At 43.6% G+C, this 21976-nt stretch overlaps 1 protein-coding gene and 1 pseudogene across 1 annotated transcript; one reads left to right on the top strand and one right to left on the bottom strand.

The window, feature by feature from the left end:
* Positions 1 to 17194, top strand: part of LOC137215500 (galectin-16-like) — a 32688-nt pseudogene extending 15494 nt beyond the window's left edge.
* Positions 234 to 3594, bottom strand: LOC137215404 (galectin-10-like). The gene is made up of 4 exons (XM_067720647.1): positions 3565 to 3594; positions 2150 to 2226; positions 1430 to 1640; positions 234 to 819 (listed from the first exon to the last, which is right to left on the bottom strand). The coding sequence occupies exons 1-4, from the start codon at positions 3592 to 3594 to the stop codon at positions 793 to 795; spliced, it is 345 nt and encodes a 114-aa protein (XP_067576748.1). The 3' UTR covers positions 234 to 792.
* Positions 17195 to 21976: the final 4782 nt, after the last annotated feature.

Here is a 21976-nt window from a genome sequence, read left to right as displayed (position 1 = left end):
TCTGCAAACTTTGCTGCCATTTACTCTGATCACCCAGTTTTTTCTTTGAGTACCTTAGATTTGGGGTGACGGTGGTGAAGAATGAAACTCAAGTGGTCTTAAAGAGGTAGAATAGTACAGATGGTTTAAAAATAGGATATTATTTTAACAGCTTATAGACATATGAAAAGATGCTCTACCTCAGTCTTAAAAAATATTATTATTTTTGCCTAGCCATTTAAAAAGGGCAGAATATTTGAACATGTTCTTTATTGGTGAGACTCTTCAGAAGCAGTCATTTTTTGGGTGTTAGTTTGTCATATTTAAAATTCATATGGTTTTTGAACCAGTTATTCCTCCAATGTAAGTATTGGGAGGTTGATAATGACAAAAGTGTGGTACAGAAACCTTACTGCAGCATCATTCTTGAGAGCAAAATATTGGAAACAACCTAAATGTGCATTAATAAGGGTCAAGTTAAACCATTTTTGGTAATCCTTCTATTGGAATGTTATGCAAACATTAAATTACGAAACGTCATGGATCTAAGATATATTCTTATTTATTTATTTATTTTTGGCTGTGTTGGGTCTTCGTTTCTGTGCATGGGCTTTCTCTAGTTGCGGCGAGCGGGAGCCACTCTTCATCGCAGTGCGCGGGCCTCTCACTGTCGCGGCCTCTCTTGTTGCGGAGCACAAGTTCCAGACGCGCAGGCTCAGTAGTTGTGGCTCACGGACCTAGTTGCTCCACAGCATGTGGGATCTTCTCAGACCAGGGCTCGAACCCGTGTCCCCTGCATTAGCAGGCAGATTCTCAACCACTGCGCCACCATGGAAGCCCCTAAGATATATTCTTAAATTACAAATAAACTCTAGTCTTCATGGTGTGATATATAGAGAAACTCATGACACCTTTTCTTTAAAAAAAAAAGTATATATATATATAAAATGGATAAAAGTATATATTTTTATCCATTAATAAAAGTATATATTTTCTTTATATATAAAGGGGTAGATAGTTAGATGTACTTGTATAAGCATATATTACCTCTGGAATGAGTGTAAAGAAACTAGTAACAGTTGTCCTGGTTTGAGAGTGAGAGAAAGACTTATATTGGATGGATTAAAATTACTCATATGCATATCTTAACTATTTAGTGACATGAAAATTCAAATAATAACAGCATAGGTAGAAATGATAACTATGGGTGAAGTCAGAGCAAATTCTCCACCTTGAGGGAAGTGGCAGGTAAGCTGATCTTGACCCTGGTTCGATTTGGGAAAAGACCTGAGGATGGCGGTACAAGCAGAGGGTGCTTTGTGATTAAAGGGGCAGGAGTAGTTATGGGAGATGGACCCTGAAGGACACTTGGGGCAAGGCCAGGGAGAGCTGTGTCCTCCTCTGAGAGCTTGTAGAGGCCATGGAATGGATGGTTCCTGGGTGCACTTACCTGGTACTCATTTTGCAGCACCGAGATGTGCAGTTCAAATGGTTGGCCATCCACAAAGGGCATTCCAGAGGATGCCACCTCACAGTTCCAGCTCCCATTCTGACGGTTGTTTATCTTCACAGATATGCCAAAGTACACTTGGAAATGGAAGGCAACGTCTGAGTTCTCGTCAGTCCCAGTGTGGAAATCCACCTGCATTTCTGTGTTCTTGCTGATGGGCAAGCACATGGCATGTTGAATAGGCCTCTTCTTGTGGGGGAACCCACATTTGACACACACACACACATTCTTTCCCGATTCCTCCCTGGTAGGAGGAAGGCCTTCCTGGGGGATACTGTAATCCTTGTTCCTGTGGGCCTCCTTCAGCTTATCCTGCCCAGGATAGCAGGATGCCCTGTTCCTTGGCCCAGGATTCAAATTGAGCAGCAGTCACTGGCCTGGGGCTACTGGCTCTTTATCTGCTGGAAGTCCTATGCCCCTTGATGAAGAGCCAAAGCCCTGACCCCTTTTCTCAGACCCCAAGACCTGCCAACAGTTCTGCAACTGCAGGCATAATGCCTGGTACTGCAGGGGTCTCCAGGACCTGCATATGCATTGTGCTACCATTATGCTATTTACATGTTTTAACATCACTCATACATGAAGTGACCTGCCCGCCCCCATACTCTAATATTCTCACTTCTCCTTCACCTCCCCACCCATGGGCTATAGAGTACCCACCTGAAAGATATGTCAGGTTTCCCTCTGATTGTCACTGAAGAACCAATAGACAAGGACACACGCCATGTGTACAGGACCTGCCATGGGGAGACAAGAGTGGATGAGGGGCAAGGCCAGGTGTGGGCTCCCCTCCTACAGCGGTTCCCAGGGGTGCAGCAGGTTACACATCAAAGAACAAACTCTGAGGGCCCCAATCTCCCCACTTCACGAGAGTCAGGTCCCTGTGTCCTTGAAGAGATGAGAGGATCATAGTTAAGAGCAAGGGTTCAAGAGCCAGGCTGCCTGGATTCGAATCCTGATTCTGCCCCTTACGAGCAGTGAGACCTTAGATCTGTTACTTGAACTCTCCCTGCCTCAGTTTGCTTGGTACAAGGAGGATTATCAGAAATTCCCACTTCATAGGGTGTTCTCAGGAATAGATGAGCAAAACCTTTAGCCTAATCACTGGCACATGCAGGGTCCATACAGGGGCGACCTGTCAGAAGGGGGAGGACCCTTTCAGGAATACTGCCTGCAATTATTTTCTACCATCTGAAACTCTGAAGACAAGACTTGAGGATATAAAAATATGAAAGTGTAAAAATTCACTCCAGGGAAAAACATTTGTTTAAAGAGAGGGGGACGTAATAATGGAAAAGGAAACCCCTGTGTGTGGGATGTAGATGTATACGCATCGGAATCATCAAGGGGAATGCATGTCCTTTCAAGAACGTATACAGCGTTGTTGAGAACACAGTCAGTACTTGTACAAAGGGTGTGGGACAGGAAAGTAATTGGGGAGAATCTGCAAGTTGTTGACTGAAATCTGCTGTAAACTGTCTGGACTGAGGCTGAACGTGTTCCTTCCAGCTTCAGGTGATTTGATTCTCTGGAACCAAGTCTCCCAACAGCTTTCCCCTGGGGTCCAGGATCTGCTCACCCTCCTCCTGTGAGGCAATGGGAAGGGCTGACTTGGGGAGGATACCTGAGGTGGAGCTGTGTGTGCACCCAGACTGGAGATGCAGCGCCCTACAGTCTGAGGTCACCTTCTCTCACTCTTCTCGAGAAGAGGCATCTAAGGAATCACTCCTTCTGCTCTCATCAATGCTCAGAGGTGAGTTCTGGGTAACTCACAGGCCACAAGGCCACCACCTCTGCCAACCAGGATCCACACTGATACACATGGGAAGACCCACAGTCATTTAAACAGTCACTGCTGTGTAGGGGAGAACCCTCACATGCAGACAAATCCACACACATATTCACCGATCGACACCCAGTCACAGATTCTCACACACACACATTCACATATAGTCACACAAAGACATGCAGTTCGTCATGTCACACATACCTCCCTACATTCTTACTCACTGTAACATGCACTGGTGTGCTGTAGTCACACACTCAGAGCCGTGAAGACAAATGCACAGCCTCACCTCCTTGCACTTACGCACACACTCCCTCATCCCCTCCTCTGACTAAAGACTCTAGTGCCTTCTGCTAGAAGGCTATGTCTTCAGCCTTCTTGTTTGTTACTATTCCCAAAGTAAGAAAAAAATTAATAGCTGTAAGAGGAGACCTTGAGACCATAAGGTTACAACCGGCAGCAGACACTGCTTTGAGAACAACTGGTGTCATCCTGAGTCTGACACAGTTCAGGAAATTCAGGTTCTCAGCAAAACAGGAATGGGTCTAAAATCACATCCACAATGGCTGTCCAGCTCCATCTTGGACGCCTGAACCATGGTCACTCCATTTTTTTTTTTTTTTTTTTTGGCGGTACGCGGGCCTCTCCCGTTGCGGAGCGCAGGCTCAGCGGCCATGGCTCACGGGCCCAGCCGCTCTGCGGCACGTGGGATCTTCCCGGACCGGGGCACGAACCCGTGTCCCCTGCATCGGCAGGCGGACTCCCAACCACTGCGCCACCAGGGAAGCCCTGGTCACTCCATTTTGACTTTTAAATGCATTTTTAAAATGCATTTTCATGTTCAGCGGCCAAAGCAGATGTACAGTGGATGTTCAATAGGTCACAAAACAGGCCACTCTGGTCAGCATACAGTTCAAGTTATATCATGTAAAAGCCAGAATGACTTTGCCATCCCTCAGTATGTGAAAAGTTCCTCTATCATTTTCCCTTTTGTCTGCAAATCTTTTGATAGAGCAAAATATTTGTCCCTCAACGCCAGGTTGGTGGCTGCTGGCCCTGGGTCCACCATGTCCTTTGGTGCTAGGCCTCCTTTTTCTTCATATATATATTTGCCTAGTTATCCACATTGGGGGAAAACTAATCAGACGTAGTGAACAAGCTCAGAGATATGCTAATGGGGAAACATTTCATAGGCTATTGCTTTTATAAATTATATCGAACTGTTGCACAAACATTGTACATGTGCTTTTAACAGCACACCTGAAGCAAGCAGTGATGCATGTCATGAGTAGTTACAGTCTTTGACAACTTCCCCAGAGAATTTTCTTTCCATCCTAAACATTAGGGGCATAGTATGGTTAGAGGTAAAGCAATGACTTTCAGTGTAGATAGGGAGACAAACATTTGGTAAAGAGTTCAGTTAAATTAGTAGAATGACTCTTAAAGGCTGGGTCCAGATTTTTGGGTCAGCTGCCTACCACTGCTGTTGTCTTTTTCTCGTCCTAGTGTGGGTGTCATTTGGGGTCAGCAGTCCTTTCTGTAGACCAGTCCACTGCAGAGGCTCTTCTTACATGGGAAATATGAATTCAGGAGTCAGTTGCCTTCAGTTTCGCTGTGTGTGAGCTAGTTAAGAATACTTGGTATGGGTCCTTTTATCTAGGTTGGCGACAGTTCTTTAAGTGATACCTTTTCCAGGAGTTCCCTGGCGGTCCAGTGGTTAGGACTCCGTGCTTCCACTGCTGGGGTCACGGGTTTGATCTCTAGTGGGGAAACTAAGATCCTGAATGCCACATGATATGGCCAAAAAAGGAAAAAAAGTCATAAATGATGCCTTTTCCAGTATGCATAATGTGGTTGCAGGTCATGAGGCATCTGATTTTTTTTTTTTTTGCGGTATGTGGGCCTCTCACTGTTGTGGCCTCTCCCATTGCGGAGCACAGGCTCCAGACGCGCAGGCTCAGCGGCCATGGCTCACGGGCCCAGCCGCTCTGCGGCATGTGGGATCTTCCCGGACCGGGGCACGAACCCGTGTCCCCTGCATCGGCAGGCGGACTCTCAACCACTGAGCCACCAGGGAAGCCCAAGGCATCTGATTTTTATCCAGGATGGATTGCTGTGATAAGCTTCAGAAAGAAACTTAGAGTGTCCTTTCAGTATTTCAATTACACTTTACAATAATGTAACACAACACTAAGGAGCTACCTGGGAGGCGAGTCTTAGATACTAGACACAGACCTCAGACTTTCCTCGTGGTGCAGTGGTTAAGAATCTGCCTGGCAGTGCACGGGACACAGGTTTGAGCCCTGGTCAGGGAAGATTGCACATGCCGCGGAGCAGCTAACCCCACGCTCTACTGAGCCTGCGCTCTAGAGCCTGCGAGCCACAACTACTGAGCCTGAGCACCACATCTACTGAAGCCTGTGCACATAGAGCCCGTGCTCCACAACAAGAGAAGCCACCGCAATTAGAAGCCCACACACTGCAACAAAGAGTAGCCCCTGCTCACTGTAACTAGAGAGAGCCCATGCAGCAACGAAGACCCAACGCAGCCAAAAATAAATAAATTAAATAAATAAATTTAAAAAAAAGACCCTATAAAAAAATAAATAAATACAGACCTCAGTTAACAAAACTAGAATTTAATATCCACTGAAACATAATGTTCTTCTGTCTAAAATTACCCTCATTTTAATCAAATATAACCACATTAAGACTAACTGGTTTGAAAAATAAGTCTGGTTTCAATAAACTTGTCCTGATTTTCACATAAGTGTAGTTGATGACACAGGCTCTTTTAAATTAGCTGTGCTTTAACTTTTTTATGAGGAACCTCAGATTGTGCTTTTAAAAGGATTCTCAAGGCCAGAAGAGCCATGCCAAGGGCTTGCCACAGATTTTGCCTGCACTGTCTATAGATTTGGATGAATTCTTCGCTTCTTGAGGTCTTCACAATATCTTGAGATTCCTGCACCTGTCAGGAGGTGACCTTCCTTATTCACTCTGCTGGGAACCTAAGAGTTTCCAGTTTCTAAAGGGATCAATAGAGAGAAAAGACTGATCTTTCAACTCTGCTCACAAAGGTATAATTTACCAAGTTGCAGTAAATCATAATTAGCTTGAGGCTAAAGGTTTCCTTATATCTGGAAAACACAGATTAAAAGCCAGTAATAGGGCTTCCCTGGTGGCGCAGTTGTTAAGAATCTGCCTGCTAATGGAGGGAACACAGGTTCGAGCCCTGGTCCGGGAAGATCCCACATGCGGCGGAGCAACTAAGCCAATGCGCCACAACTACTGAGCCTGTGCTTTAGAGCCATGAGCCACAACTACTGAGCCTGTGCTCTAGAACCCACGTGCCATGGCTACTGAGGCCCGTGTGCCTAGAGCCCGTGCTCTGCAACAAGGGAAGCCACCGCAATGAGAAGCCCGCTCACCACAACAAAGAGTAGCCCCCGCTCTCTGCAACTAGAGGGAGCCCTCGCACAGCAACGAAGGCCCAACACAGTCAAAAATAAAACAAATTTATTTTTTAAAAAGCCAGTAATATTTAAGATAAAACCCATAAAAATTACAACCATATTCACCACTTCACTCAGTCCTGTGTAACTAATTCCTTTCTGTTAAGAGTTTTATGAAGCCATCAGGGTTTCCATTAGAATTAATCAATTTCTTATCTAGTTCAGCAGTATTTTCTGAAGTATATCATAAACCTGTATTTGTCAAAAATTCCTTTTTATGAACCTTGAGGACGAAGCTTTTTTGGGGAAAAAACAGTAAAACAATAACTGTCTAAATGACAAAAGACTTTAAAAGGCATACTTAAAGATCTGATTACAATGCAATTGAAAAAGAAACTTGGTTATTGCTGTGACATATAATATTTTAACTAGAGTTATGACTAATACCATTATACCAGGACATATAAGATTTTTAAAGAAATTTCATATAAGTTCTAGAATGTATATAACATTTAACCATAGAGTATAACCTAAGAAGGCTTGTCACTCATTGGACAATTCTTCCCATATAATTTAACATACCAAATAATCCTAGTGAGTTTAACATCTCTGTAAGAGATGCTTCAGGGTTCCTCTTTTTTTTTTTGATTTTTGGCTGCGTTGGCTCTTCGTTGCTGTGCGCGGGCTTTTCTCTAGCTGCGGAGAGTGGGGGCTACTCTTTGTTGCGGTGCACGGGCCTCTCATTGCAGTGGCTTCTATCGTTATGGAGCACAGGCTCTAGGTGCATGGGCTTCAGTAGTTGTGGCACACGGGCTTAGCTGCTCTGCGGCATGTTGGATCTTCCTGGACCAGGGCTCGAACCTGTGTCCCCTGCATTGACAGGCAGATTCCTAATCACTGTGCCACCAGGGAAAGTGCAAGGGCTCCTTTTTAAAAAACTGTACACAACTTTCTGTATCCATATTGGTTTGTCCCTTCTTTTCTTTTTTTTTTTTGCGGTACGCGGGCCTCTCACTGTTGTGGCCTCTCCCGTTGTGGAGCACAGGCTCCGGACGCGCAGGCTCAGCGGCCATAGCTCACGGGCCCAGCCGCTCTGCGGCATGTGGGATCTTCCCGGACCGGGGCACAAACCCGCATCCCCTGCATCGGCAGGCGGACTCTCAACCACTGCGCCACCAGGGAAGCCCCAAGAGGACTTTTTAACTCAAGCAGGAAAGGCATGAGATCTGTCTGTTTTTATCTGGATGTCTGTCTATCTGTACATTGTAAATATGACATGTCCCTACCTCCAGATGGTGTCATTAAAATTAATTTGTAAAAGAGCTTTATTTAATTGACTTAAACATGGGTACTTACAATAAAATATTTCTAAATGTAACAAACTATCCCAGGTTTTTAAAGTATCACGTTGATCTAGGATTAATCTTTTTTTTTAAATTTGTATTGGATAGGATTAATCTTTAATGAATGAAAACAAGTTTAGGGATTTCCCTGGTAGTCCAGCGGTTAAGACTATGTGCTCCCAACGCAAGGGGCCCGGGTTCGATCCCTAGGCAGGGAACTAGATCCTGCATGCATGCCGCATCTGGGAGCCTGCATGCCGCATCTGGGAGCCTGCATGCCGCATCTGGGAGCCTGAATGCCGCAACTGAGTACCATGCCACAACTAAAAAAAGATCCCACATGCTGCAACTAAACAAAAAAAGATTCCGCATGCTGCAACTAAAGATCCTGCATGCAGAACACTCTATGACATAAATCACAGCAAGATCCTTTTTGACCCACCTCCTAGAGAAATGGAAATAAAACCAAAAATAAACAAATGGAACCTAATGAAGCTTAAAAGCTTTTGCACAGCAAAGGAAACCATAAACAAGACGAAAAGACAACCTTCAGAATGGGAGAAAATATTTGCAAATGAAGCAACTGACAAAGGATTAATCTCCAAAATTTACAAGCAGCTCATGCAGCTCAACATTAAAAAAACAGACAACCCAGTCCAAAAATGGGCAGAAGGCCTAAATAGACATTTCTCCAGAGAAGATATACAGATTGCCAACAAACACATGAAAGAATGCTCAACATCATTAATCATTAGAGAAATGCAAATCAAAACTACAGTGAGATATCATCTCACACGGTCAGAATGGGCATCATCAGAAAATCTACAAGCAACAAATGCTGGAGAGGGTGTGGAGAAAAGGGAACCCTCTTGCACTGTTGGTGGGAATGTGAATTGATACAGCCACTATGGAGAACAGTATGGTCATTCCTTAAAAAACTAAAAATAGAACTACCATATGACCCAGCAATCCCACTACTGGGCATATACTCTGTCCGCTTTTTTTTTTTTTTTTGCGGTACGCGGGCCTCTCACTGTTGTGGCCTCTCCCGCTTCGGAGCAACAGGCTCCGGACGCGCAGGCTCAGCGGCCATGGCTCACGGGCGCAGCCGCTCCGCGGCACGTGGGATCCTTCCGGACTGGGGCATGAACCCCCGTCCCCTGCATCGGCAGGCGGACCCTCAACCACTGCGCCACCAGGGAAGACCCCCTGTCCGCTTTTTAATCGGGTTGTTTGTTTTCTTGTTGTTGTTGAGTTGTAGGAGTTCTTTACATACTTTGGATATGAACCCCTTACCAGATATATCATTTGCAAATATCTTTTCCCATTTGGTAGGTTATCTTTTAATTTTGTTGATGGTTTCCTTTACTGTACAGAAGCTTTTTAGTTTGATGTAGTTCCATTTGTTTATTTTTGCTTTTGTTTCCCTCGTGGCAGGTGACGTATCTAGAAAGATATTGCTAAGACACGTCAATCAGTGTACTGGCTATGTTTTCTTCTGGGGTGTTATGGTTTCAGGTCTTAGAGTCAAGTATTTAATCGATTTTGAGTTGATTTTTGTGTATGGTATGAGGTAATTGTTTTTCTTTTTTTTTTTTTTGCACGTGGCTGTTCAATTTTTCCAATGTTTATTGAAGAGAGTATCCTTTCTCCATTGTATGTTCTTTGCTCCTTTGTCATAAATTCATTATCCGTATATGTGTGGATTCTTTTGGGGCTCTCAATTCTGTTCCATTGATTATGTATCTGTTTTTCTGCCACTACCATGTGGTTTTGATTACCGTGTTTTTCTGCCAGTACCATGGCTTTTTAATATAGTTTGAAACCAGAGAGTATGATCTTCACTTTTGTTCCTTTTTCTCAGGATTGCTTTGGCTTTTGGGGTCTTTTGTGGGTCCATATAAATTTTAGAATTTTTTGTTCTATTTGTAAAAAATGTCTTTGAGATTTTGGTAGGGATTGCATTGAGCATGTAAATTGTATAGGTAATATGGACATTTTAACAATGTTATTTCTTCCAATCCATGAACATGGGCTATGTTTCCATTTATTTGTGTCTTGTTCAATTTCTTTCAATGTTGTATAATTTTCAGCATACAGGTCTTTCAGCTCCTTGGTTAAATTTATTCCTGTCTTGGTTGTGGTTATAAAGGCAATTGCTTTCTCTCTCTCTTTCTTTCTTTCTTTTATTTTTTGGCCATGCTGCACAGCATTGAACTCGTCCCCCTGCAATGGAAGTGCAGCATCCTAACCCACTGGACTGCCAGGGAATTCCCTGCAATTTCTTTCTTAATTTCTCTTTCTGCTAGCTCATTTTTAGCATATAGAAATGCAACATATTTTTGTCTGTTGATTTTGTACCCTGCAACTTTACTGTATTCATTTATAATTTCTAATAATTTTGATGGAGTCGTTAGAGTTTTCTGTACATAAAATCATGACATCCAAAAATAGTGTCAGGGACTTCCCTGGTGGTCCAGTGGTTAAAAATCTGCCTTCCAATGCACAGGACGCGAGTTCGATCCCTGGTTGGGAAACTAAGATCCCACATACTGTGAGACAACTGCGCCTGCGTGCTGCAACTGCTACTGAGCCCGCACACTCTGGAGCCCGTGTACTACAGCTAGGGAGAAGCCCACACACTGCAACTAGGGAGAAACCCGCGTGTTGCAACGAAAGATCCTGTATGCCACAACGAATATCCTACATGCCGCAACTAAGACCCGATGCAGCCAAATAAATAAATAAATAAATATTAAAAAACAAAACAAAAACAAAAAACCAAGCAACAAAAAGCCAAACAAAACCAGTGTCAGTTTTCTTTTTTCCTTTCCAATTTGGATGCCGTTTTTTCCTTGTCTTGCCTAATTGCTCTGGCTAGGACTTCCAGTATTATGTATAATAGGAGTGGCAGAGTGGGCATCTTTGTCTCGTTCCTGATTTTAGGGAGATAGCTTTCCTTGAGCACGATGTTTGCTGTGGGTTTTTCATATGTGGCCTTTACTATTTTGAGGTGCGTTTCTTCTATACCCAATTTATTGAGAGTTTTTATCCTTATTGGGGGTTGAATCTTGGCAAACACTCTTCTGTATCTATTGAGATGATCACATGGTTTTTATCCTTTATTTTTCTAATGTGGTGTATCACATTTATTGATATCTGGATGTTGAACCATCCTTGCATCCCTGGAATACAGCCCACTTGACCATGGTGTATGATCCTGTAACATGTTCTATTCAGCTTGCTAATATTTTGTTGAGGATTTTGTTTTGGCTACACCACGTGGCTTGTGGGATATTAGTTCCCCAACCAGGGATTGAACCCAGGCCCCGGCAGTGAAAGCGTTGGGTCCTAATCACTGGACTGCCAGGGAATTCCCTTGTTGAGGATCTTTACACCTATGTTCATAAGAAATAATGGCCTGAATTTTTTTTGGTGTGTGTTGCCTTTGTCTGGTGTTGGTATCAGGGTAACGTTGGCCAAAGAAAAGTGAGTTAGGAAGCGTTCTCTCCTCTTCATAATTTAGAAGAGTTTGAGAGGGATAGGTATTAAATTCGCTCTCAGTTAGATTGCAGTATTCCTTGACTTTAAGTTTGGTTTCTGGAGAATTGGCATTTTCTTTTTGTGGTACAGTGTTACCATGGTTCTTCATGGTGCCTTATGAATTGTTCTGCCTGTGCTTTTGAAGTAGCAAACACTCTTCCTCTTGAGTCTATCAATTCAACAAGTTAGAAATTAGAGGCTTTTCCAGTAGGTGGTGCTATAGCACACGTTTTTGGTTTCTCTTGCCCGAGATGCCTCTGGTTATAGAGAGTCAGCACTTTCCACCTTCCACTGTCTGTGTCAGAGGTGAGGCTCCATGCCCTGATTATGACTTCCCGTGCCTCCAAGGTTCTTGGTGCCTTGCAGATGCCAGTGTCATTGGTTTCCGTGCCTGGGACACTGGGATGGTGAGCTCTTCTGGGGTGGTGAACTCATAGCCTCTATCACTGTGAGGGGAGGGAGAGGATGAATGGGGAGCCTCTGCCATGTCCAGTGTTGTAAGGCTTGCAGGCTTCACTGCTATGGGTGGGAGACTCTTTACTGAACTCCACAATTCTACCAACTCTATTTCCACAAGCCTCAGCCAGGTCCCCGTCACCGCTCTCCAGGATTACTGTAATAGCCTTATGAGTAGTCTTTCTTATTTTGTCCAGGTGCACCTACAGTCTGTTTTCCACACAGCAGCAGAGGAAATCCTTTTAAAACATAAATGAGGGCTTTCCTCGTGGCGCAGCAGTTAAGAATCCTCCTGCCAATACAGGGGACACGGGTTCAAGCCCTGATCCGGGAGGATCCCACATGCCGCGGAGCAACTAAGCCCATGCACCACAACTACTGAGCCTACACTCTAGAGCCCGCGAGCCACAACTACTGAAGCCCACGTGCCTAGAGCCTGTGCTTCACAACAAGAGAAGCCACCGCAATGAGAAGCCCGCACACTGCAACAAAGAGTAGCCCCCTCGCTGCAACTAGAGAAAAGCCCGTGTGTATCAAAGAAGACCCAACGCAGCCAAAAATAAATAAATAAATAAATTTATAAAAAAACCAAAAATACATAAATGAGACCAGATCCCTCTCCTCTACCTTGGGCTCCCATCTCACTTAAAGCAAACGTCCTATGGTCTACTTTTCCATATCCCGAGTTCAAGTCCTGCCTCTCTCCCCCTTTACTCCAGTCATACTGTCATCCTTGCTGTTCCTCAAAACTTCACGTTGCCTTCTCACATTGTGGTCCATATTGGTAGCCGATCTCTCTGACTGGAAGTTCTTCCCCAAGATACACATGGCTCTTTTATTGACCTTCTCTAAGCTTTTGCTCAAATCTCATCTCCTCAATGAGGACTACCTTAACTAGCCTATTTCAAATTAAGCCCTCTGTGGACTGCTCTGTTCCATTACCAACATCTTTTTTTCTTAAGCGTTTTTAAAAATTTAATTTATTTTATTTATGTTATTTTTGGCTGTGTTGGGTCTTCATTGCTGCGCGCAGGCTTTCTTTAGTTGCGGCGAGCGGGGGCTACCCTTCGTTGCGGTGCGCGAGCTTCTCATTGTGGTGGCTTCTCTTGTTGTGGAGCCCAGGCTCTAGGTGTGTGGACCTCAGTAGTTGTGGTGCGCGGGCTCCAGAGCGCAAGCTCAGTAGTTGCGGTGCACGGGCTTAGCTGCTCCACGGCATGTGGGATCTTCCCGGACCATGGCTTGAACCCGTGTCCCCTGCACTGGCAGGCGGATTCGTAACCACTGTGTCACCAGGGAAGTCCACCAACATCTTTTTCGAGACATTTATCCCCTTCTGATACATTATATATTTTGCTTGTGTATTATATTTTAAAAGTTACTGCATATATTTTCCAACTGGAGTATAAGCTCCATGGAGCAAGATTTTTATCTGTTCTTTTCCATTTATGCAAATAGTACAAAGCCTGCTGCCAGTTAGTCACTCAATAAGCAATTGTCAAATGAATGGATAAATGGATGAACAGATAAATGGATGGATCCCTCTGATTGCTTTACTAACAACCCTTTGATTTGGGATTATGTTCATCAAATATTTTACATATAAGAAGAATGGGTCTAGCAGAGGTTAAATTTCCTTAATAAGGTCCCACAGTGGCAGAGCTGGGATCCTTATCCAGGTGGTGTGTTCCTCCAAGTCTAGGGTGAATAGGGAAATTGCCAGCAAAGATTCTGGAATAGATTTGATGTCAGAGAAAGAGTCAGTCGCATATAGCATGGGTTAGGCACCAATTTTATGAAGCAGGGTAGCCAGGGAGCTCTTCGTTATAATTTTATCATTGTGGCTTATCCGTAGACACCTAGAACTGCACTTAGATTAAGCATATCAGCATCTCCAGTTAGAAGCTGCTTCTTATTATCACAGTGGACTTTGGATAGTGTGGACTGAATACACTTTTGGAGTCAGAAATTTCAAAAGAATAGCAGGCAGGGCTCTATAGCCTGAGCGAAAGGATCAGGGGTGACCCACCTCCTAACAGCATTCATAGGGCACCTTCTCCAGACAGACTCGCACACAACAGTTTCAATAGGGAAGAAAGACCCAACTGGAGACTATGGAATCCTTGGTATAAAGGATGGGAAGAAGGAATCTGGTTACCTCTGCTTCTTGTGCCAGGTCACCTGGGAACAAATCATTGAATGAGTACTGGTACAGAATGGGAAAGAGAATGTGTACATATGTGTGTCAGTGGGAATCATTGGATTTGCATAATTGTCCTTTTGTATATTTTTTCTCTGCATTTGGAGGTGTTTGTATGTAATATGTGTATCTGTGCCTCTGAGCGCATGTCTGGACTCAGATTAATGTCTCCTTGTTGGAGGTCTGCTAATGTCTCTGAGCTGCAAGAGAAAACCATGTTTATATATCCTGATTCTCCCTGGGCAACAGTGTGGGAGAGAAAACACTGGCCTGTCACTCACCCATGTATCCGTCTCTTCCATAGCCGAACCCCTACTGGCAGTCTGTTTCCCTTACTGTGGGTTACACGGTGAAGATCAAGGCAGATCTTCTGTGTCCCTCTGGGTGAGTAGATCCCAGTTTTTGTGTGATGGAGGGTGAAGCACAAGGGGAGAGTGTTAGCATTTTGGGGAACACTCATTGGAAACATTTTAGTCTTCTTTAATCACCAGAATGAGCTGAGGTGGCTCATGCAAAAGTGTGAGATTACACTGCAGGCGGGAATTTCCTTCCTGTGAGAGAGAGAGAGAGAGAGAGAGAGAGAGATGGCAAAGTAAGAAAGGTATATATTTTGAGAAAGAGGGTGGGGGAAGGGGAAGGAGAGAGGGAGGGAGGGAAAGAGAGAGAGAGAAGGACTGTGTTTGTCCCTGAGGAGGTTGTTTTCTTCAGTAAAGGCCTGGATGAGGGAGCCATTCTCTTGTCTTTGCAGAAAGAACCCAGAATTTGTGGTGGATTTGTGCATGTGTCCTGAGAGAGGCAGCAACGTCGCATTCCATTTCTGAGTCTACACGAACAACATGATGGTGATGAACAGCCTCCACGAAAGGGGGATGGGGAGAGGAAGAGATAGCTTCTTCTGACCCTTTTGTGCCAGGGAAGCCGTGGGCAGCCATTTGAGCTTCGACTTTTGGTGCTGGAGAATGAATACCAGGTGTGTGGGCCCTAAGGGTGAGGGGCGTGGAGCACCATGGCTGTGGTGGGGCTGCTGTGGAGAAACAGAGTCCAACTCTGATCTGATCTGATCTGATGTCAACACACCAATTTTTTGTTTTGTATTTTTTTTTTTTTGCGGTACGTGGGCCTCTCACTGTTGTGGCCTCTCCCGTTGCGGAACACAGGCTCCGCATGCGCAGGCTCAGCGGCCATGGCTCACGGGCCCAGCCGCTCTGTGGCATGTGGTGTCTTCCCGGACCGGGCGGGGTACTAACCCGTGTCCCCTGCATCGGCAGGCGGACTCTCAACCACTGTGCCACCAGGGAAGCCTTGTTTTGTAGTTTTAATACATGTGCTTTCTATTTTTTAAACAAATTTATTTATTTTTGGCTGAGTTGGGTCTTCGTTGCTGTGCGCAGGCTTTCTCTAGTTGCAGCGAGCGGGGGCTACTCTTTGTTGCAGTGCACGGGCTTCTCATTGCGGTCGCTTCTGTTGTTGCAGAGCACAGGCTCTAGGCATGCGGGCTTCAGTAGTTGTGGCACACAGGGTTAGTTGCTCTGTGGCATGTAGGATCTTCTTGGACCAGGGCTTGAACCCGTGTCCCCTGCACTGGCAAGTGGATTCTTAACCACTGTGCCACCAGGGAAGGCCACATGTGCTTTTTAAAATTGAAGTTTAGTTGATTTACATTATTGTGTTAGTTTCAGGTATACAACAAAGTGATTCAACTATGTATTTCTATCTTCACTTATTTATTTTCAGATTATTTTCCATTATAGGTTATTAGAAGATATTGAATATAGTTACCTGTGCTATACAGTAAATCTTTGTTGCTTATCTACTTTACATCTAGTAGTTTCTATCTGTTATTAGCATATTGCTAATTTATGACCCCCCTCCCCTTTTCCCCTTTGGTATCTGTAAGTTTATTTTCTATGTCTGTGAGTCTGTTTCTATTTTTTATATAGATTCATTTCTATTTTATTTTAGATTCCACATAAAAATGATATCATGTTGGATTGGCCAAAAAGTTCATTCGGGTTTTTCCGTAACATCCGTAACATATTGGTCTTTCTCTGATTTAACTTTACTAAGTATAATATTCTCTAGGTCCATTCATGTTGCTACAAATGGCAATATTTCGTTCTTTTTTATGGGTGAGTAACATTCCATTTTATTTGTATGTGTGCATGTATATACACACACACATACACAGCACATCTTCTTAAGCCCATCTTTAGCACACCAATTCGATATGTGCTGCCACGTCCTTTCCTCCTCATAGGGCTAAACCACAAAAGTTTACCTCTCGGTCTGATGCTTATCTTGTCTTAACAAAAATGTGCCAGGTTTGTAGTTGCAGCTCAAGCATCAAATCCCTCAATCCCTACTGGCCACATCTCTTCCTTATCAAAGACACTCATGTCACAGGCCAATTCTCCCCCAGTCCTCCGTGCTTCAGGGCAGAAAACATATCTCCTATGCATTGAAAATCGTTGAACACAACTTTTTGAGCACTACCATGTATGCTGTGCAAGCAGAGATTCAGAGCTGAATCCCATATGCCTCTTGCTCTCATGGACAATCAGGAATGCGGAGGGAGAAGTGCAGGCCCACTGTCATCAGGGTAAAGCAGGGATGGGGAGCTCTGGAGGCAAGGAAGTGGACACTGGGGAATGATTCCCTACAGCAGTGTCATGGCAGGATTTCCTGGAGAAGGAGCTATTTGAACTGCTTTGCTTTTACGGAGTAAAGAATTTTTACAGGGAATGAAAAGAGGAAAGGGAAGGAGGAGGCCTAATTGTTCTGCACTCACAAGAAGTATATCTCTTTCCTTAGGTGTTTGTGAATAACAAGTGCACTTACGTCTTTGCCCACCGCCTGCCCTCATAGTCTGTAAAAATGCTGGAGGTGAAGGGAGATATTGTGCTTACTTCAGTGGAAGTATGTTGAGGGGCAGAAGATCTTGCAATGAAAATATCCACCCCGTTATACTCTTTTATAATGTGCAGGATCAGAGCAGCTCCCAGAAGATGCTAGGATATCCCCCTGTTGCCACACTTATGCTAATGATAATAAAATCTTCCTAGTATGAACCAGGACTTGGTTCTTGCTCATAGGGAAGACATCAAGGGCAGATTTGGCACAAAGGGAAAGTTGTCCCAAGTATGGAATGAGGAGTGTGGTTTGGGAAGGGTCCAGGTGGCCAAAATCTCAAGTGCTGTCCCTGAAATAGAGACAGAGTGAGAGTGTCTCAGGATGTTATGAAGAAGATGGACAGGTTTGGGGACGTGTAAGGGAGGGACACAACTTTGTATGTGAGCTTCTTTTCCCTTGTTTATTCACCCACAAATAATTATTGGACCCAAGTATTAGTCGGGGTTCTCTAGAGAAACAAAACCAATAGGGTGTGAGTGTGTGTGTTTATATATGTGTGTACACACACATACATATCAAGAGATTTTTTATAAGGAATTGGTTTACATGATTATGGAGGCTGACAAGTCCCAAGGTCTTCAGGGTGAGTCAGCAAGCTGCAGACCCAGGAGGGTCAATGACGTAGTTCCAGGGAATTCCCTGGTGGTCCAATGGTTAGGACTCCTCGCTTTCACTGCTGAGGGCGCGGGTTCAACCCCTGGTCCTGCAAGTTGCTCGGTGCTGCCAAAAATAAATAAATAATGTAGTTCCAGTCTGAAGTCATGAGGCCCAGGAAGAGGCAATGTTTCAGTTCCATTCTGAAGGCAGGAAAAGTCCTCCCTGATTTTTGCCTAGCTGATCTAGGCAAGGTCAGCTGTTTTGTTCTCTTCAGGTCTTCAGGTGACTGGATGAAGTCCACCCACATTAGGGAGGGCAATCTGCCTTACTCAAGCCACCAGTTCAAATGTTAATCTCGTCCAGAAACATTCTCACAGACGCACTGAGAATAATATGTAACCAAAGTACCTTGGCACCCCATGGCCCAGTCAAGTTGACACTTAAATTTAACCATTACTACCTCTTACACTAATACACCTTTATACACAACAGATATTCCAGTATGAGCCCTATGTGACGCTGAGAGGACCAGAGAATGATGTTATTGGCAAAAGGAACTTGATACTGATGAGTCAAGGATGAAATCAGCCCTAGAGGGATGTTTGAACTCAGGAGCTGAATGTCAGGTGTTCAGGCACACATGACTTAAACCCTGGTACATGGCTTTCCTGGTTTCTGTCTCCTCTCACTTAGGAAGACCTAGAAGCTTTCCGGGGTTCTGAAGTGTGACCTAGGAAGCTGGGCCCGCATCCTTCCAGACCCCTCCAGACTGAGGTCCTCTGGAGACAGATAAACCACAATCTCTGGACCTGATGAATTCCTAAGTTTCTGGGGACCCTGCATTCCCACAATTTCCCAGATGCTCCATACATAAAGGAAAGCCGGTTGCTTTTGTCATCTTCAGGCCCTCTAAGCATTCTTCCCTATTTCTGTACCTTAGGAATAAACAATCTGTAAAAGAAATTAAGAAACCAATTCTTTTAGAATAGCATAAAAAAGAATACAATCCTTAGGCGTAAATCTAACCAAGGAGGTGCAAGACTTCTGCATTGAAAATGACAAAACACCGTTGAAGGAAATTACAGACAACCGACCTCAATAAACGAAAAGACATTCCATCTTCATGGGGTGGAAGATTTAATGTTGTTAGTATTATTGATAATTATAAATATTGTTAAGGTAGCAATACTTTCCAGTGCAATTTGAAGATTCAGTGCAATCCCTATCAGAATGCTAGTGGCCTTTGTGGGCAGATATGGAAAAACTGATCCTAAAATTCATATGGAAGTGAAAGGCAAACCAAAGGGCCAAAATATTCTGAAGAAAGAACAAAAGATTCAGACAATTCAATTTCAAAACTTACTACAAAGTTACGCTAAGGGCTCTAAGGAAGAAGAACAGATGGGTAATACACGCAGAGAGATGGAAATTCTAAGAAAGAATAAAAAAGAAATGCTAGAGACTAAAAAAACTTACATAAATGAAGAATGCATTTGATGAGCCCATTAGTAGATTAGATATAGCTAAGAGGGAATCTCTGAGCTAGAGGATATGTCAATAGGAACTTCCAAAACTGAAAAACAAAGAGAAAAAGGACTGAAAGAAAGAAAAAACCCAGAACAGAATATCCAAAAACTGTGGGACAACTGCAAAAGGTGTCATATATGCTTAATGGGAATACCAGAAGGAGAAGAGAGAAAGGAACAGAGGAAATATTTGAAGTAATAACGGCTGAGAATTTCCCCAAATTCATGTGAAACACCAAACTACAGATCCAGGAAGCTCAGAGAACACCTAGTGGGATAAATTCCTCCCCCCCACACCCCCAGAACAATAAAACAAAAGTCCTGTATCTAGGCACATCATGTTCATACTACAGAGAATCAAAGATAAAAAATTCTGACAGAAGCCATAGGAAAAAAAACACCTATAGAGGAGCAAAAATAAGAATTACATCTAACTTCTCCTTAGAAACCATGCAAGCAAGAGGCAAGTGGAGTGAAATATTTAGTGTTGAGAGAAAATTGGTGCAACCACTATGGAAAGCAGTATGGAGTTTTCTCATAAAAAGGAAAATAGAAGTACCATAGGATCCAGCAATTCCACTTCTGGGTATTTATTCAAAGGAAATGAAAAGTGTAACTGGAAAAGATATATAGCAGTCCCCCTTAGCAACAGGGGTTATGTTCCAAGACCCCCAATGGATGCCTGAAACCCTGGATAGTACCAAATCCTATTATAGAGTTGACCCTTGAGCAACTTGGGCGGGGGGCAGGAGGGGTTAGAGGGCTGACCCCTTGTGCAGTCAAAAATCTGAGTGTCAAAATGGATTAAAGATCTAAATGTAAGGCCAGACACTATAAAACTCTGGGAGGAAAACATAGGCAGAACACTCTATAACATAAACCACAGCGAGATCTTTTTTGACCCACCTCCTAGAGAAATGGAAATAAAGACGAAAATAAGCAAATGGGACCTAATGAGACTTAAAAGCTTTTGCACAGCAAAGGAAACCATAAACAAGACAAAAAACAACCCTCAGAATGGGAGAAAATATTTGCAAACAAAGCAACTGACAAAGGAGTAATCTCCAAAATATACAAGCAGCTCATGCAGCTCAATGTCAAAAAAACAACCCAATGCAAACATGGGCAGAAGACCTAAATAGACATTTCTCCAAAGAAGATATACAGATTGCCAACAAACACATGAAAAGATGCTCAACATCACTAATCATTAGAGAAATACAAATCAAAACTACAATGAGGTATCACCTCACACCGGTCAGAATGGCCATCATCAAAAAGTCTACAAATAATAAATGCTGGAGAGGGTGTGGAGAAAAGGAGCCCTCTTGCACTGTTGGTGGGAATGTAAATTGATACAGCCACTATGGAGAACAGTATGGAGGTTCCTTAAAAAACTAAAAATAGAACTACCATACGACCCAGCAATCCCACTACTGGGCATATACCCTGAGAAAACCATAATTCAAAAAGAGTCATGTATCACAATGTTCATTGCAGCACTATTTACAATATCCAGGACATGGAAGCATCCTAAGTGTCCACCAACAGATGAATGGATAAAGAAGATGTGGCACATATATACAATGGAATATTACTCAGCCATAAAAAGAAACAAAATTGAGTTATTTGTCTTGAGGTGGATGGACCTAGAGTCTGTCATACAGAGTGAAATAAGAAAGAGAAAAACAAATACCATATGCTAACACATATGTACGGAATCTAAAAAGAAAAAGTGGTTCTGATGAACGTAGGGGGAGGATAGGAATAAAGACACAGATGTAGAGAATGGACTTGAGGACACGGGGAGGGGGAAGGGTAAGCTGGGACGAAGTGAGAGTGTGGCATGGACGTATACACACTACTAAATGTAAAATAGATAGCTAGTGGGAAGCAGCCGCATAGCACGGGGAGATCAGCTCAGTGCTTTGTGACCACCTAGAGGGGTGGGATAGGGAGGGTGGGAGGTAGATGCAAGAGGGAGTGGTTATGGGGATATATTTATACATATAGCTGATTCACTTTGTTATACAGCAGAAACTAACACAACACTGTAAAGCAATTATTCTCCAATAAAGGTGTTAAAAAAAGAAACATCAGTAATAAAAGTAAAAAAAAAATCTGTAACTTTCCAGTGGGCACTCTGCACCCGCGGTTCTGTGTCCACAGTTCCCCATCCTCAGATTCAACCAACTGGGGATTATGTAGTACTGTTGTATGTATTTATTGAAAAAAATCCACATATGAGTGGACCCACGCAGTTCAAACCTGTGTTGTTGAAGAGTCAACAGTACCATTTTTTCCCTGTATAGTCATCCCTCAGTATCCGAGGGTTCCACATTCATGGATTCAACCAACCGTGGATCAAAAATATCTGAAAAAAAAATTTTCAGGAAGTTCCGAAAAGCAAAACTTGAATTCGCCGCATGCTGGCAGTTATTTACGTGGCATTTACAGTGATTTGCGTAGCATTTACGTTGTATATGTGTTGTAGTTTCTTAGGACAGAGCCGAAAGTAAGCTCGTCACGCGAGATGAATTGTGCCGCAGCACAGCAGTAGAGGGCGGCCGCTCGCTCAGGCAGAACAGCGCCGTCTGTCCTGCTGTGGTAGCCTTTATTAAAGCATTATCTAGGTTTACACTTTAAGACTTGTTTTCTTAACATTTCAGAAGTG

This window comes from Pseudorca crassidens, chromosome 20 (genome assembly GCF_039906515.1).
Source record: "Pseudorca crassidens isolate mPseCra1 chromosome 20, mPseCra1.hap1, whole genome shotgun sequence".
Taxonomy (NCBI): domain Eukaryota; kingdom Metazoa; phylum Chordata; class Mammalia; order Artiodactyla; family Delphinidae; genus Pseudorca; species Pseudorca crassidens.
Note: the sequence above shows the minus strand (reverse complement) of the source record. Positions and strands in the feature narration are given on the sequence as shown.

Excerpts from the sequence above, each read along its gene's own strand:
- LOC137215404 (XM_067720647.1), bottom strand. The coding sequence starts at position 3,594 with ATGAGGGAGTGTGTGCGTAAGTGCAAGGAG. Across the intron at positions 1,641-2,149 it reads AAACCTGACATATCTTTCAG|CAAGAACACAGAAATGCAGG; the intron begins GTGGGTACTCTA and ends CTTGCCCATCAG. Across the intron at positions 820-1,429 it reads TGCTGCAAAATGAGTACCAG|GGGCTTCCATGGTGGCGCAG; the intron begins GTAAGTGCACCC and ends AATATATCTTAG.